This window comes from Podarcis erhardii, assembly GCF_964252035.2.
Source record: "Podarcis erhardii genome assembly, chromosome: 2".
NCBI classification, from domain to species: Eukaryota; Metazoa; Chordata; class Lepidosauria; order Squamata; family Lacertidae; genus Podarcis; species Podarcis erhardii.
This window is the reverse complement of record NC_138498.1, coordinates 68,638,197-68,652,484: the sequence shown is the minus strand read 5'-3', so window position 1 is coordinate 68,652,484 and position 14,288 is coordinate 68,638,197. Positions and strand designations below refer to the sequence as shown.

Here is a 14,288-nt window from a genome sequence, read left to right as displayed (position 1 = left end):
TGGAGTGTTAAGCTGGTTGCCAGACTCCTCGAATCCCTGAATCTAGCAAGTGCTAAAAACTAATCAAGCTAGCTTTTAATGAGCCATTAAAAGGGATCAAGGGGTTTGGTGGGAAATGGCAGGTGGGTGGGGCCTCTCCCTCAACTCACAAATAGTGAGAAGGAGAAAAGCTGGGGTTGAGAGTTTTGGGGGACTGTGAAACCAAGAAACCAAGCAGTTTTGCAATTACAGTGGATATAGAACTCTCGCCAACAAATTCGTTTTGAAACAAAACGAAAACAAAAAACAACCCCCTGGACTTCTTGCAGTATAGAAAATGATGAAAAATACATGAGAAAGTGTGAAATAACCAGTGCATTTTTTCTAGAAATGTAGTTAATTAAGAGTGCTGGGAACTGTATCTCTTTGAGGGATTAACTATGCTTTCCCAGGATTCCTTGGGGGAAGCCATGTATGGTACCATAGGAGCCAACTCCTAGGGGCTGATAAAATATTGGAGGGGCCAGGGCCCCCCCAATATTTCATTCAAGTTGACACCCCTTTATGGTGCAGATGTGACTTGTGCAGGATGAACGCTCAGCAAAAAAAAAGTCTCCTGGAAGTAACCTATCAATTGTTTTTCTTGAGAAACTGTTACAAGCTGTCTGGCCATTGTATGGGCCAGCCATTTGCTAACAAGCTGGGCACATCTGCCGTGTTAATAACAATCTCCTGGGGCAGTGCATATATGGACACTTTTAAAAACACCTACATCAAAATCTGAAGGTTTCCTAAGCCAATAGCAACATGAGGGAGAAGATTTGGTGTGCAAAACAAACCAATGCATATACGCATGTGTGCATGCATGTGACTAAAGTGTTTGAAACACTTGTGGTCAGTGGAGTACTCACAAGGATTCATCTGGAACCCAAATTCTCAACCTGATCAAGGCAAAAACACTGGGCTTTAGGCAGGATTCATCCAAGGGCTTGTGCTTGCAGAATGTGGCCTCCCGGTCCTCCTGCACACCCTCTGCACCTGTGAAACTTGCCAGGGGGTAGGTTGGGGGGCCTGCAAAGTGTGCAGGGGGAAAGAGAAGGGATCATTTTGTCTGTTAGGTTCACTAACAGGAAAACTTAAGAATGTGTGTGTGTGTGTGTGTGCACATATATATCAAAAGTAATCACCTTGATCCAGCAACAGCACCCACCATCTTTAGGATTTGCCCTCCAGATGAAGCTTCTTTGTGCACAAGAAAGAAAGAAAGAAAGAAAGAAAGAAAGAAAGAAAGAAAGAAAGAAGACAAACAGGTGCAATCTTGCAGATCTGGGATCCCACATGTAACACCACCTGATTGACCAAAGTTTCAGAAGCTATGCATACTTTTGCCATGTGCATCTTTTGTCAAGAATGTTGCAGCTCATGGTGCAATGATGACATTGCTGTTGCAAGTCACAAGAAAAGAGGTACAAACAAAATGGTTTTACAAATGATGAGACCCTTTTGACCACAGGGCAATACGAAAGAACAGCTTTCCCAACATCTTAGTACGGGGGGGGGGGGGGAGGAAGAGCCTTATTGGTTCAGCATGTAAGATATAAAATAGATATGGTAAAGGTTGTCCTAGGAAGCAATCCAAGCACATTATATACATCAAACAGACTTATTCTATCCAGTTTTGAAACCACAGGTGTGGAAAGCATGCACCGAGAAAGCAAGATCTAGTACAGTACATGGTAGCTGGAAGTGGGGCCTGTGGGTATGATCTCAATAGTTCCTCCATGCCTCCTTTTTTGATCCCATTTCAACATCTACACACAGCTACTTCATTTGTGGCATTGAAAATAAACACTTCTCAAGGAACCAAGTACCAAGTATCCAGCTCACTTTTTAAAGTGGAACAGTTGTGTGTGTTTTTTAATTTTAAAAAGTTCCAACAAACAAAAAGCAGAGTTGTTGATTGGCATGAAGAATGGGGCTCTATTTACTTCTGAAGCAGTGAAATTATATCATTCATCTCTGGAAACCAAAGCAATGGATTGTTATAAAGTGAACTAAGAATGTTATTGTATTTTAGCTCATTTTTATTCAATTTATTTCTGTGTTTAATATTTTACCTTTGCTATGTCTTATGGTTTAGAAAGTAAACTACCAAGCTGGTTACCAAATGTCTCTTGCATAAACCTGGATTGCGCACTGAAAGGAAAGTATGAAAGTTGGTACAGGACACCACAGTCCTTTGTAATAATACATTTCCAAATGTAAAAAATTCTTGAAACTGGGAGATTTCATCATCAAGGCCACTGATACTTCTTTATATGCACGGGAGAGAGGTTAGATCTCACATGAGAAGCCTCTGCTGCTTGGAAGAGAACTAAGAGGTCAACAGATCCAAACCCACCAGCACAACCATGAAGCCAGGCAGCTTTTTCCTCCTCACTTTGATGGTCTTCTTTTTGTACTCAGGTGAGTCATATTTCATATTGTAAAGGTTCCCCTTCTGGAGAGATTTGCATTTTGAGGCTCCCATTATATGTTCCATCTCAGAAAGAAACATAATGATGCATGGTTGTTTTTGAGGTTGCTTCCTCGTGCTACAACTACTACTACTACTACTACTACTAATTTATTTATACCCCACCCATCTGGCTGGGCTTCCCCAGCCACTCTGGGTGGCTTCCAACAAAATATTATAATACAGTAATGCATCAAACATTAAAAGCTTCCCTAAACAGGGCTGCCTTCAGATGTCTTCTAAAAGTCTGGTAGTTGTTCTCTTTGTCATCTGGTGGGAGGGTGTTCCACAGGGCAGGTGCCACTACCAAGAAGGCCTTCTGCCTGGTTCCCTGTAACTTGGCTTCTCACAGGGAGGGAACCACCAGAAGGCCCTCGGCGCTCGACCTCAGTTTCCGGGTAGAATGATGGGGGTGGAGCCGCTCCTTCAGATATACTGGACCAAGGCCGTTTAAGGCTTTAAAGGTCAGCACCAACACTTTGAATTGTGCTCAGAAACGTACTAGGAGCCAATGTAGGTCTTTCAAGACCGGTGTTATGTGGTCTCGGTGGCGGCTCCCAGTCACCAGTCTAGCTGCCGCATTCTGGATTAGTTGTAGTTTCCGGGTCACCTTCAAAGGTAGCCCCACATAGAGCACATTGCAGTAGTCCAAGCGAGAGATAATCAGAGCATGCACCACCTTGGCGAGACAGTCCGCGGGCAGATAGGGTCTCAACCTGCGTACCAGATGGAGCTGGTAGACAGCTGCCCTGGACACAGAATTGATTTCAGGAAAGGTGCCTGAAATCCCTAAACACAGTATTCTCAGTCATACAAACAAATAATAAATAAATATGGATTGACTTTATAATGTTTATGTGCTTGGTGTTTTGGTTCTAGGTGCTGCCTCTGAAGCAATAAATGAACGAGTGAGTACTAGTTATCTATTTTTATGCTATTTCTCTTTAGTTATTTAGAGTTAAGCTTTGTGATACTGCAGTCCTCATGGATTTTTATTTTATTTTGATAAAGAGTTTAAAAATACAGGTAATGCGCATACATAACACAAAGCAGTCACTAAAAGAATAAAGACACATTGCATTGGTCACAGCTTTTAAAACAAAGGAAGTGTTTAAGCGACTTGTGTTCTACTCTGTTATAATTTTTGCAGGTGGAGCTCAAGGCTGTTAACAAATAATTGAATAATAATTGGAGTTAAAGTGTATTAGCTAAAACAGGCTTCCTCAGCCTCGGCCCTCCAGATGTTTAGAGACTACAATTCCCATCATCCCTGACCACTGGTCCTGCTAGCTAGGGATCATGTGAGTTGTAGGCCAAAAACATCTGGAGGGCCAAGGTGGAGGAAGTCTGAGCTAAAACATGAAATAAAATGCAAAGAAACTTACAAATGTCACATTGGTCACTATGGAATTCCCCTTGCAGTCTAAATGTCAAGGAGGGAATAATTCAACAGTGTCATTTACCGGTACTTTTTCTGCAGGAATATTGTCGTGGGTATCCCAAAGGAGCATGCACCAAGGAGTTTAATCCCCACTGTGGCTCTGATGGCATCACCTATGACAACAAGTGTATTTTCTGCAATGCATATATGTGAGTATACATTTCACTTATAAAGTACAAATTGAAAAGAGTAAGCACAGCTACTTTGTAGGCAGCTCAAAATTTGTAAAATATTTGAAGGAAATGCTACAATTAATAAATCTCTGGTGTGGCAATAATACAGTTATTGCAAAGGTAATAATGACCTAATACAGGTGTTGCCCTAATTGTGGATTTTGGAAGTGTCAACTCAATTGGAAAAAAAATGACATAAAAGGACATTTTTAAAAGGAGAATATTTCACAAAGTGGTGCTGCAGCAAATATATACAGCAATAATTAACTTGCCTTATTTAGCTATCATGGTGCCAGGTGGGGGTGGTATTTCAGGTTCACATTTTAATGCAAAATTACCTAATTTACATTTCACAAACCAATACGCAAACAGAAACAAAGCTATCCTTTAAAATTAACGTCTGTAAATTTTGTGATGCAGGTTTCCAGCTTAAGAAAACTGCAAAAATGTGTAAATTGGAAAAACAATACAAAGTTTTGAGGGGGCAGGAGTTTGCACAAAAATGCTCTCAATTTTTATGAATGTCACAGATTGATTCAGTAACATGAGGCACTAGATTTAAGACTTCAGAAATAAGAAAATGAGAGAAACCCAAACTGACATATTGGTCCATCTCTACTCATCATTGTATTATTTCTGTTTACGGAGTAATGATGAAGCATGCATCTTTTGGATTATCTCACTGAGTTCCTGGTTTTGTCTTTCCTTCATCAGCGCAAGTGGAAGAGTACTGAGACTGAAGCACCTTGGAAAATGCTAAAGACTAAGGAACATCTATTGAGGGAAATGTCCCTTTCTCTTCATGCCGCACTCATACCATCACCACAAAGAAATATATTCTTCCTTCTGCTTATACTTTGCATTGCCAGCTAGGGAATATCTTGCAAGACCTTAATTTGATTAATCAGTAAATAAGCTAAGCAGCATTATAAGTCTTGTACTGTTCCCTTGGGACATCTCTCAGTATATTTATTTATGTTCTGTTTGTTTAGCCTATTATCTAATTTTTTTTTTTAAAAAAAAAATATAGCCCCCCCCCCCCCACTTTTCAGCACCACACAGAAAGGTAATATATTTATGGAATTTCGGGGACAATATAATATTTGGAAGTTTGTTAATAATTACACGCACACACACAAAGAGTAAAGCTAAATGCTCAGCTGAATTTACTCAACATGAACTATAACACTTCAGAGTGTTAGATTGCCTGTCGATGTGATTTATGCTCATGCAAGCATGCATGCATGCACATGCGTGCGTGCGCGCACGCACACACACACACAAACAAACACTACCTCCCTGCTGGTACACACACACACACACACACACACACACACACACACACTACCTCCCAGCTCATTAGGGAGACATCTAGGGTAGACCCCTTCTCCCTAGTATTCATTGACCACCGATTCATTAGGGCGAAAGGTGCCAACTTTAGCCTCCTTTCCCCTGCTGGATGGTTGTAAATAAGAAGCCCCTGTCTGGCTTCTTATTTACAACCATCCAGCAGATGGTTCCACTTGTGATTGGCTCCAGATCCATCAATTGTTGGTTTCCCTGTTTTCTGCCCCATCAGTTCCAATGGGAACCAGTTCCCACTGCTGGCATGCTGCTACACACCTATGAGCAAGAAGCATTCTTCATGGGAAGACACTGATGCTGATAGGCTTCCCCTTTGAATAGGGGTTGGACTCAATCACATATAAAGTTGGGACAGTAGTGTGTGCTCTTCTACCCTGTTCTGATTGGTGGATAACCCTCCAGGTGGACCTCACCCTGATTCAACTTGGAACTGGGAGGGGTGAGAGTAAATGTGTGCCCCTGTGCTACTTGCAGGAACAACATTTTTAGAACAGTCTTTCCATGTGCACCAGGGGGACTATCCATCTTTTATTGCTAATATTACTGCCTATCATTGTGTAGCCAAAATGGCAGCACACATATGCAACCAGCAGATTTGGGGGCATCCTGAGTTTTTCGGATGTACAGAACATCTGAGGTGAAGGGGAACCCCGTAAGGTGAAGACAAATGGCCCAAGCATCCCAGTGAGCAATGGAGGCTGGTCTGTTCAGGAAAGCAGGGCACGGCCTCACCAACCTCAGTCTGCACTCACAGCCCCCATCTTTCCACCTTCTTACTTACAGTCAGCCTAGGGTTGTTATTATTATTATTTATTCAACTTATACAGCGCCCTATACCCAGAGGTCTCAGGGTGGTTCACAACAAGACCACAACATATAAAATCAAACCAAAAGCAATAACCCAATTAACAACCCCCCCAAAAAAAACCACAGTCTGAAAGGGTGTTGGATGTCAATAAGCTCAAACAAAGGCCTGTTTAAAAAGGAACATTTTTGCCTGGCGCCTAAAGGTGTCTAAATGAAGGGGCCAGGCGAACTTCCCTGGAGAGAGCATTCCATGGATGGGGAGCCACCGCAGAGAAGACAGCTGCTCACGCCGCCATGAGCCTCCGCGGGGTGACTTCTTGTCACCCCTGCAGGCACGGAACCGGGGTGTACCGCCCTCACCCCCACCCTGTTGCGACGCCACTGGTCTGAAATGCACACACTTCAGCTTAACCACAAGTTACTTTTCAAATCAGGTGGAAGCCTATTTCAAGAGAAAGAGCCTTATGTCTCAAGATATTACAGGATACATATGAATTGGACTAATGTCATGCATACTCAGCTTCACGCACCAGTCATGAAACATACTGGAGCCATAGTGAACAGTAATGTGTACACAGCCTCAATTTCCTGGACAGAGAGAGACTTTCTGAGGTCTCTCTAAGAGCTGTATGGAATTGGGAATATAGAACTTCCTGTTACGTTGGTCTCAAGTTTTCCAGGCCAAATTGCCCACCCCAGTGCTATTTCTACCTCATGCTAGGCCTCATCCTACTATCCCAAATGCATCATCGTCTTGTTTCTCTGAAGAAACAGTCTCCCCAAAAGTATTTGTTCTATGTCTGTTGTCCACATTTGTTGTTCACATTTGCCTGGCAGTAACTCCTGAATTATTGTTCTCAACATCCATGTCCGTGTGTTATCTCTTTCTCTCCCTCTCTGCTTTCCCCCACTTGCTCAAATCTCCTGACATGTATGCTACTGTGAGTGACACTTTCTAAGAAAGAATAGAATATTACACTGGACAAAAATGCTTTTCTTCCTGAGGTTAAAGCCCTAAACCCTACACAGACCCTCAAATATACATGAGCCGGGTATTGAAAGAGAGAACAACCAAAATAGTAATACATTCCATAGCGCAAAACGAGACATTATAGGAGAGATCAGAACAATACATCGTTGCAGGTTAGAAATCTTTAATGGCAAATCAGACCTTATTTTGCAACATTTGCTATTAGAGTATAAGGCAAAGAGGTCTCTTGGAAATCTGTCAAGTTCTCAGCACGTTCCAAAATGTTGGAGCAACAGAGCCCCTTTGCTCTTCCTGGAAAGAAAAGGGTAACATATATTGAAATTATTATTGTGGATAACTAGAATCATAAAACAAAGTTATATAAGGTTTTGGGGTTTTTTTTAAGAACAGCTCTTAGTTTGAGAAATGCAATGACTTGCATTCCATCTTATCCCCTAGAACTGCTTCCCACTATGCAAAAAAGGAACATTTTGGTTCCTAATGTAAGCCACATTCACCACAGAAAATCAATCAGAATTCTGACTAGTAAAATCATCCCATTTAAATAAACACAACAGACATTGCAACTGGAACTGTCAATATGAGCAGCGTTTTTTTGGAATACCTTACTTCAGCAACATCTGCACTATGCAGAAGTGTACTTTGTTAAAGGTCCTGAGAAAACCCGAATTCCCTTCAGAGAGCTACAATTCCCAGTGAATTCCTTATTCCATGGAACTCTGTGAATTGTAGTTCTGTAAGGGGAATAGAGTTTCCTAACAACTCTCAGCTGCAAACAGCAGACTACACTTCCCAGGATTCCTTAGGAGAAACCACAGTTTAAAGTGGTATGGGTGATGTCATAGTTGCTTGACAGGAAAAAACTTCAAAGTATAGTCCTGATGGAAGCATGATTATGAGACCATATTTGTAACCCTTTCAACTGACAAAAGTGAATCAAGGAATCTGGATATGTGACTATATCCCAGCTCTGGAGAATTCTTGGCATTGTTGTTACCGTTGTTGTTACCTCGCACATCTGAGTTGGTTACCCCAGCCCCTCTGGGCAGCTTCCAACAAAATGCAAAAACACAGTAAGGATATATGTAGGATGGCTTACTTCTCATCCTACCAAAACATTCCCAGTGTCATCATAAGTAGATATGGAACAGCTTAGAGGTTTTGAATACAGTCATACCTTGGGTTACAGCCACTTCAGGTTGCCTTTTTTTGGGTTACAGACCGCTGAAACTCAGAAGTACCAGAACGGGTTACTTCCGGGTTTTGGCGGTTGCGCATGCACAGAAGCTCCAAATCACAACTCACGCGTGCGCAGACGCGGGTTGCGAATGCTGCGGGTTGCGAACGTGCATCCCACATGGATCACATTCACAACCTGAGTGGCACTGTATATCTTTCTCTTCTATCATGTTATCATCACTTTAGTTATTTTTCTATAAAAAAATAACTATTATTTCTATACGTACAGGGCATGAATGCAGAAATCACACTGGTTGCTATAGTCCTTTCCATTGGAACCACAGTGAGGCATATAATTCAATGGGCACATGAGATCATTTGGGCTAAAGTTCTTACAATAGTCCTGCAAAAAGAAAGGGATTCTTAATCTGTCACCTGTTAAATAAAACTAAGTTCCACTTTACAAAAGAAGTAGTGATATACCAATCAAACTTTTACATTTGCTCACCAGTTCAACATAACTTCTTTTTTAAAGTGCAATTTGTATTCAATTTTGTAAATTTGCAACAAAGAAACAAAAACAAAAAAAATGAAGAAATAGGAAACACAACAGTCATAATTTCATATGCATTATATTATCTCAAATAAATATTTTGGTTCAAATGAAGCATGTGCTTTGTTATTTCAGTATTCAATAAACTTTGCCCAATTCTGTCTAAACATACTAAGTTTATGCCTTCTTTCACTCTTGATACCTTATAAAAAATTCCACAACTGCAAAAATGAAGGTTTTTTTGCTTCCAATTCTGTTAAGAGAGGGATTGATACCTGCCACTCCCAATATCTAGAATAACACAGTCATGCTGCTTACCTGAATCTGAATACATTGACCTCCATACTTCACAGCCACATTCTTGTTGGATTCCCTGGGTAAGAAAGAGAGAAAAGTTGACAAATTCTTTCCTGTAGTTCACATTATTAAAACAAACTATGTTTAGCTCTTCAGAACTGCTACAGACAAAGCTTGACTGAGCTGGCTCTACAATTTGTATCCTTGAGCTCCCTGCTACACAAAGTTATTGGGACTCCTATGATTCCGCTAACCAGAAATAAAATAGACTTGAAATAAAAATAGACTCTGTAGGTACATAAGGAACCAGTTTCACTTTATCTACAGCATGCAGGACTGGTTTCACATCCCTGATCAGTGCTGATGCTTATTGGATTGCATTGCACCAATCATCATTTATCATTCTCTAGATAACCAATCATTGGACAGTGAGGTTGGTCTCATATAAGCCACTATGGAAGCTTGGAAAGAAGGTAGGGTGGCAAAGGACCAAATACAATAAGTATAATGAGATATCATTATAAAGAATGATAGTCATTATCCGTTGCCTGGGGGAAAATGTTCAGTATCCACATTACTTACTGGTTTTGACGACAAAGATCACATTTACTGACATAAGTGTTGTCATCTGTTCCGCAGACTGGTTTAGCCATTTTGTTGCAGAGCATGAGTCCTTTCGCTTTCATGAATTCACTGCAATCCATCTATAAAATAAACATGTAGCATTTTATTGTACCCAGCAATCTTCCATATAATTACCTCTGACATTCATTTTTCCAGTTTTGTTTTGTTTTTTTAAATTCTAAACATGAAAAAAGAAGCTATTTAGCTGTATTTTCTTCTCTGTATAAAGGCGGCTTGTGGTTGTCCCTAGAATCATAGGGGCAGGGGTTTTTTGGGGGGGGCAGGGGAAATCCAGGGCTAGAGCATCCTCAACCTGTCTGGCTTCTTCTTGAAGGCCTCCAGCCTTCCAGCCTTCTCAGTAATTCATTCATTGTTGCGCTGCCATTACCATCAAGTAGTTTCTTCCAATTTCCCACTAAAACCACCTACCTATCTTCCTGTAACTTGAGCACATTCAGTCTAGTGCTGCCCTAGTTCTCTGGGGCAGCAAATTGTAAATGAGGCTTGATCCCATTATTCCCAGAAGCTAATAGCCATTTATTCTCAGGCCCATTTCACGGTGCTGGTTTTAACCTATGAAGACTTATATAGCTCACGGCCCTAATATGGTACACATTATGGAACACCTTTCCCCATATTAGCCTGCCCATGCCCTGAGGTCAGCATCAAGACTCTTCTCTATGTGCCCCTCTGGCAGTTATCAGGAAGAGGGTGGCAACAGGGGTAAAACTAGGCTTTATTTCTCCCAAGTCAAAGACCCAGTTTGGCAAAAAAAAAAAAAAAAAAAAAAAAAACCCAACCCCCCCCCCAAAAAAAACCCATGCACATTTTGCACACCCACAGGCTGGGAGCCTCAGTGCTGCTCCTCTGGGGGCTTCACCCAGGGCAAAAAAAAATGGCTCCCCACACAAACACCGTAGCTATGGCTCTGGGTGGCAACAAGGGAGGCTCATGTTGCGCAAGTACATTTCCTTTCCTCAACGTGTTTGGAGTGTTGTTTTTCTTTGCAGACGTGTGTGTGTGTGTGTGTGTGTGTGTGTGTGTGTGTGTCTGTTTCTGTCTTTGGTGGTTAAGGACTGGAGGGGTTGTCTTTATAATCTGATTACCTTGTACAGTGGCACCTCAGTTTTTGAATGTCTCCAGTGACGAACGTTTTGGTTTTCGAATGCTGAAAACCTGGAAGTAAATGCTTCCGTTTCTGAACATGCCTCAGAAGTCGAACAAATTGCACTGCGGTACCATGTATTTTTCTCAATTTCCTCTATTAAATTTGGAGACCGCTCTCAGTTTTTGAACATTTCAAAACTCGAACTGTCTTCAGGAATGGATAACATTCGAAAAAGAGGTACCACTGTACCAGGAGTTGCTTTTAATTATTTTGTTTTGATATGTATTATATTTTGCAGTTATCTATAGATTATTTTGAGATGAAAAGTGATTCATAAGCTTAAGACATTTCAATTCCCTCCAAATCACACGACAATTTTGTCCGTTTGGTTCTGCAGGTTCAATTTCTCACCACAAAACTCTTTATACCTACCTTTGGACATTCTCCAACATGCTTCTTACCAACAAGTTTGTTTTTTTCCCTGAATAAGAGAAGAATTTAGGGAACGTTAGCAATCAATTTCCTGTATTCTGGGCTAATAATACTAATAATAAACATTGGTTGGCTCTAATAGACCTTGCAAGTCACAGGCAAATGCCCCATTGAGCTAGTTCTGCTATGTACCCTGCTGACAGTCAAAGCGATGAAGTAAAATATATGTGGCATATGGATGGATAAATCCAGTGCTTTCTTCTTCAGTTCCTCATCTTCCCAGTCTTATGCTTAATTCACCCCATTTCCACATCTGTTTGAGTTTTTAAAAAACTAACTAAATAAAAAATCTTATGGAATTCCTTTTTGCGTGCATTTTATCCCAATACATTTTTGTATGCCATGTTGTCCAATGTGCATTTGTATATGTTATTTTTAGCAATATTCATATTTTTATGTACATTATTTTTAATATACAGATTTTTGTACATATGTTTTGAACAATATCTGTGTTTTGGGTCACATATTTTTTGGGGATGTACAAATTAGCTGGAAGTACATTAAAATATGAAGTGAATTGCAGAGAGTAGAGAGTAAGTTTAATGTCATGTTGTAAGCACACTGGATTTACACAGAGATCAGTGAGGACTGAAGCCTAGCTTGTTACCTTGGCCCAGAAATAATATCTCAGTCTCTGGCTAACCATAGGGGAATAGTGGTAAAATGGGAATGGTCCCATGTAAGACATGTCCCCATCTTGGAAGTAGGGTGGGATGGGAAAGGGACAGATAAAACAAATTGGATGAGACATCATTATAGCTAATGATAGCCACGGTCTGTTGCCCAGCAAAGAATCTTCTGCATCTGCGCTACTTACTGGTTATGGCGACACAGTTCACATTCATTGGCATAAGTGTTGCCATCTGTACCACAGATTGGAAAATACATCCTGTTGCAGCTTATTGGTCCATTACCAGTTGCCTGGAGGTGTTGGCTGCAATCCAACTATAAAAAGAAAACAACAACAAACATTATATGTCTACACAACGGTCTTCCTTTATATAACTTTTCAATGCTTTCATCCTTTAAAGTTTATAACGGATACATAGGAGAAAAGAGGGTACCTTATGAATCTACTTTTCCTATTTACATTCCCCATTATTCACAAGGAAGAAGCATGCAGAAGACTGAACCAAGGAAAAATTGTTGAATAAATTTCTCAAGTATGGACTTGCCTAGGGCATCATTGTACAAAAGGCACCCTATAAAAACTGAAACTTGGAATATATAGAATAGCCAGACAATTCTGTGGTGGAATCTAGACACATGTTTAAAAAAACGCAGTGAAAATGCTTTTTTAAAAAATGTTTTGAAAAATATATTGAATTAGCCATAACTCTCCATCACCATCTAGTAACACATTTGCATAATGCACTTTACAACACACTTAAAACCTTTTGTTGGCAGCTGTATAGCCGAGTCCTGTGTGTAAATAAAATGTCTTCCCTGTTCCAAAAGCAGTGTGAATGGGGGAGAGCAATGGATTGGTCTTGCTAGTGGATTTGAAGGACCTGGACCTTCCTCCTGCCCCTCCCCAACCCCAGCAATCACAAAAATGAAGCATTATTCAAAGAGAAGGTCTCGCATCCCACTGAAATGAGTGGTCATATCGCTGCTAATAACTGTGCTCTTCCACAGCTCTCCTTCACTATAATGGCACTGGAGAACTGCTCTGTGTGTGTGTTTATGTGTCTGCTTTGTTGTTGACAAGGAGCAGTGAGAACACCATCATTTCCCACTTACACTTGAGGAACACAATTCAAATTCTTCTCCATCTGCCAACTTGCAATTACAGTTTTATCTGTATTACACAACCAACTGCAGAAGCTGTAAGGATAATACGGCATTACTCACCGTGTTTGCCTGAATGTCTTCGTCCCCGAAGACTCCTGAAAGGAGACCAAAAACACATGGATGCCATATCTGAGCTCTCAAAAATTCAGAAGGAAATCTCTAAGGAGATTAAGAGCTGCACAATGGCTTCAAAAGATTATAAACAGATGGGAGAATGATCAGCAGTTGGTATACTGAGCGCCAGCCATTTCATATGATTATAAATGTGTGCCTCTAATCAGGTCTATATTATTTTTCCTGTTCTGGGGATGGGTAGATTTGTCCATGTTGCTTCTATTAAGAAGTGTGAATTAAGTAGGTGCACTTCAAAATGCAAACCAAACCTTTCTTCCATCCTTACTTATGGCTATACCTAGGGGATCACATGACAGGCTCCCAGTACTTTTTATGGATTTGTAAGTAAGGGAATTTCAGTGGGACAGCTTAGCTTTCTTCTACCCTTTCATGGCAGGCTGCACCTGCCAAAATTCCCTCTTAAACTAAATATTTTCTTCCATATCAGGCCAGTCATCTGAGCAATATAGAAGACTTTTTCAGAATGTCAGCGGTAATACTCTCTGTCTGTCTGTCTGTCTGTCTCTCTCTCTCTCTCACTCTTTCTGCGTGACTCACCTGTGAAGCACCAAAGTGCCAGAGCAACAACCACAAATGCACCCATTCTTCACTGAGCACTGAATGCACCAATGTTCAGATGAGAAGATTGTCTTGTAGAGCAACTTTACCAGCAGGATATCAGATGAACACGTGCAAGTACCTCTATATATATGCACAGGAGTTTACTTTAGATTTTTTCATTGTGAAAGACTTGGCACTTTAAGGACAGTTTCATAACATAAGGAGTTGACATTCTGGGGGGATTCTTTCCACACCCAAAGGATCAGGACAGGATGAAGGCAGAAGCTAGAATGGT

General features: G+C 40.8%; 2 protein-coding genes across 2 annotated transcripts in view; one reads left to right on the top strand and one right to left on the bottom strand.

Moving 5' to 3' along the window:
• The first annotated feature begins 2,200 nt into the window (after positions 1-2,200).
• LOC309336293 (double-headed protease inhibitor, submandibular gland-like) overlaps positions 2,201-14,288 on the top strand; it is a 30,299-nt gene continuing 18,211 nt past the window's right edge. Inside the window, exons 1-4 of the mRNA XM_081851918.1 lie at positions 2,201-2,445; positions 3,374-3,402; positions 3,975-4,084; positions 4,823-4,849. Of these exons, the coding sequence (XP_081708044.1) occupies positions 2,391-2,445; positions 3,374-3,402; positions 3,975-4,084; positions 4,823-4,849 (221 nt within the window). The 5' untranslated portion in view covers positions 2,201-2,390. The remainder of the gene's footprint in view (positions 2,446-3,373; positions 3,403-3,974; positions 4,085-4,822; positions 4,850-14,288) is intronic.
• Positions 7,418-14,118, bottom strand: LOC309336120 (double-headed protease inhibitor, submandibular gland-like). The gene is made up of 8 exons (XM_081851598.1): positions 13,991-14,118; positions 13,379-13,413; positions 12,342-12,469; positions 11,465-11,513; positions 9,883-10,004; positions 9,322-9,376; positions 8,738-8,853; positions 7,418-7,562 (listed from the first exon to the last, which is right to left on the bottom strand). The coding sequence occupies exons 1-8, from the start codon at positions 14,034-14,036 to the stop codon at positions 7,517-7,519; spliced, it is 597 nt and encodes a 198-aa protein (XP_081707724.1). The 5' UTR covers positions 14,037-14,118; the 3' UTR covers positions 7,418-7,516.

Coding starts and splice junctions, on each gene's coding strand:
- LOC309336120 (XM_081851598.1), bottom strand. CDS start 14,036: ATGGGTGCATTTGTGGTTGTTGCTCTGGCACTTTGGTGCTTCACAG. Junction 11,514..12,341: donor GAACTGTGTCGCCATAACCA/GTAAGTAGCGCA, acceptor TCTCTTATTCAG/GGAAAAAAACAAACTTGTTG. Junction 9,377..9,882: donor GATCTTTGTCGTCAAAACCA/GTAAGTAATGTG, acceptor TTTCTTACCCAG/GGAATCCAACAAGAATGTGG.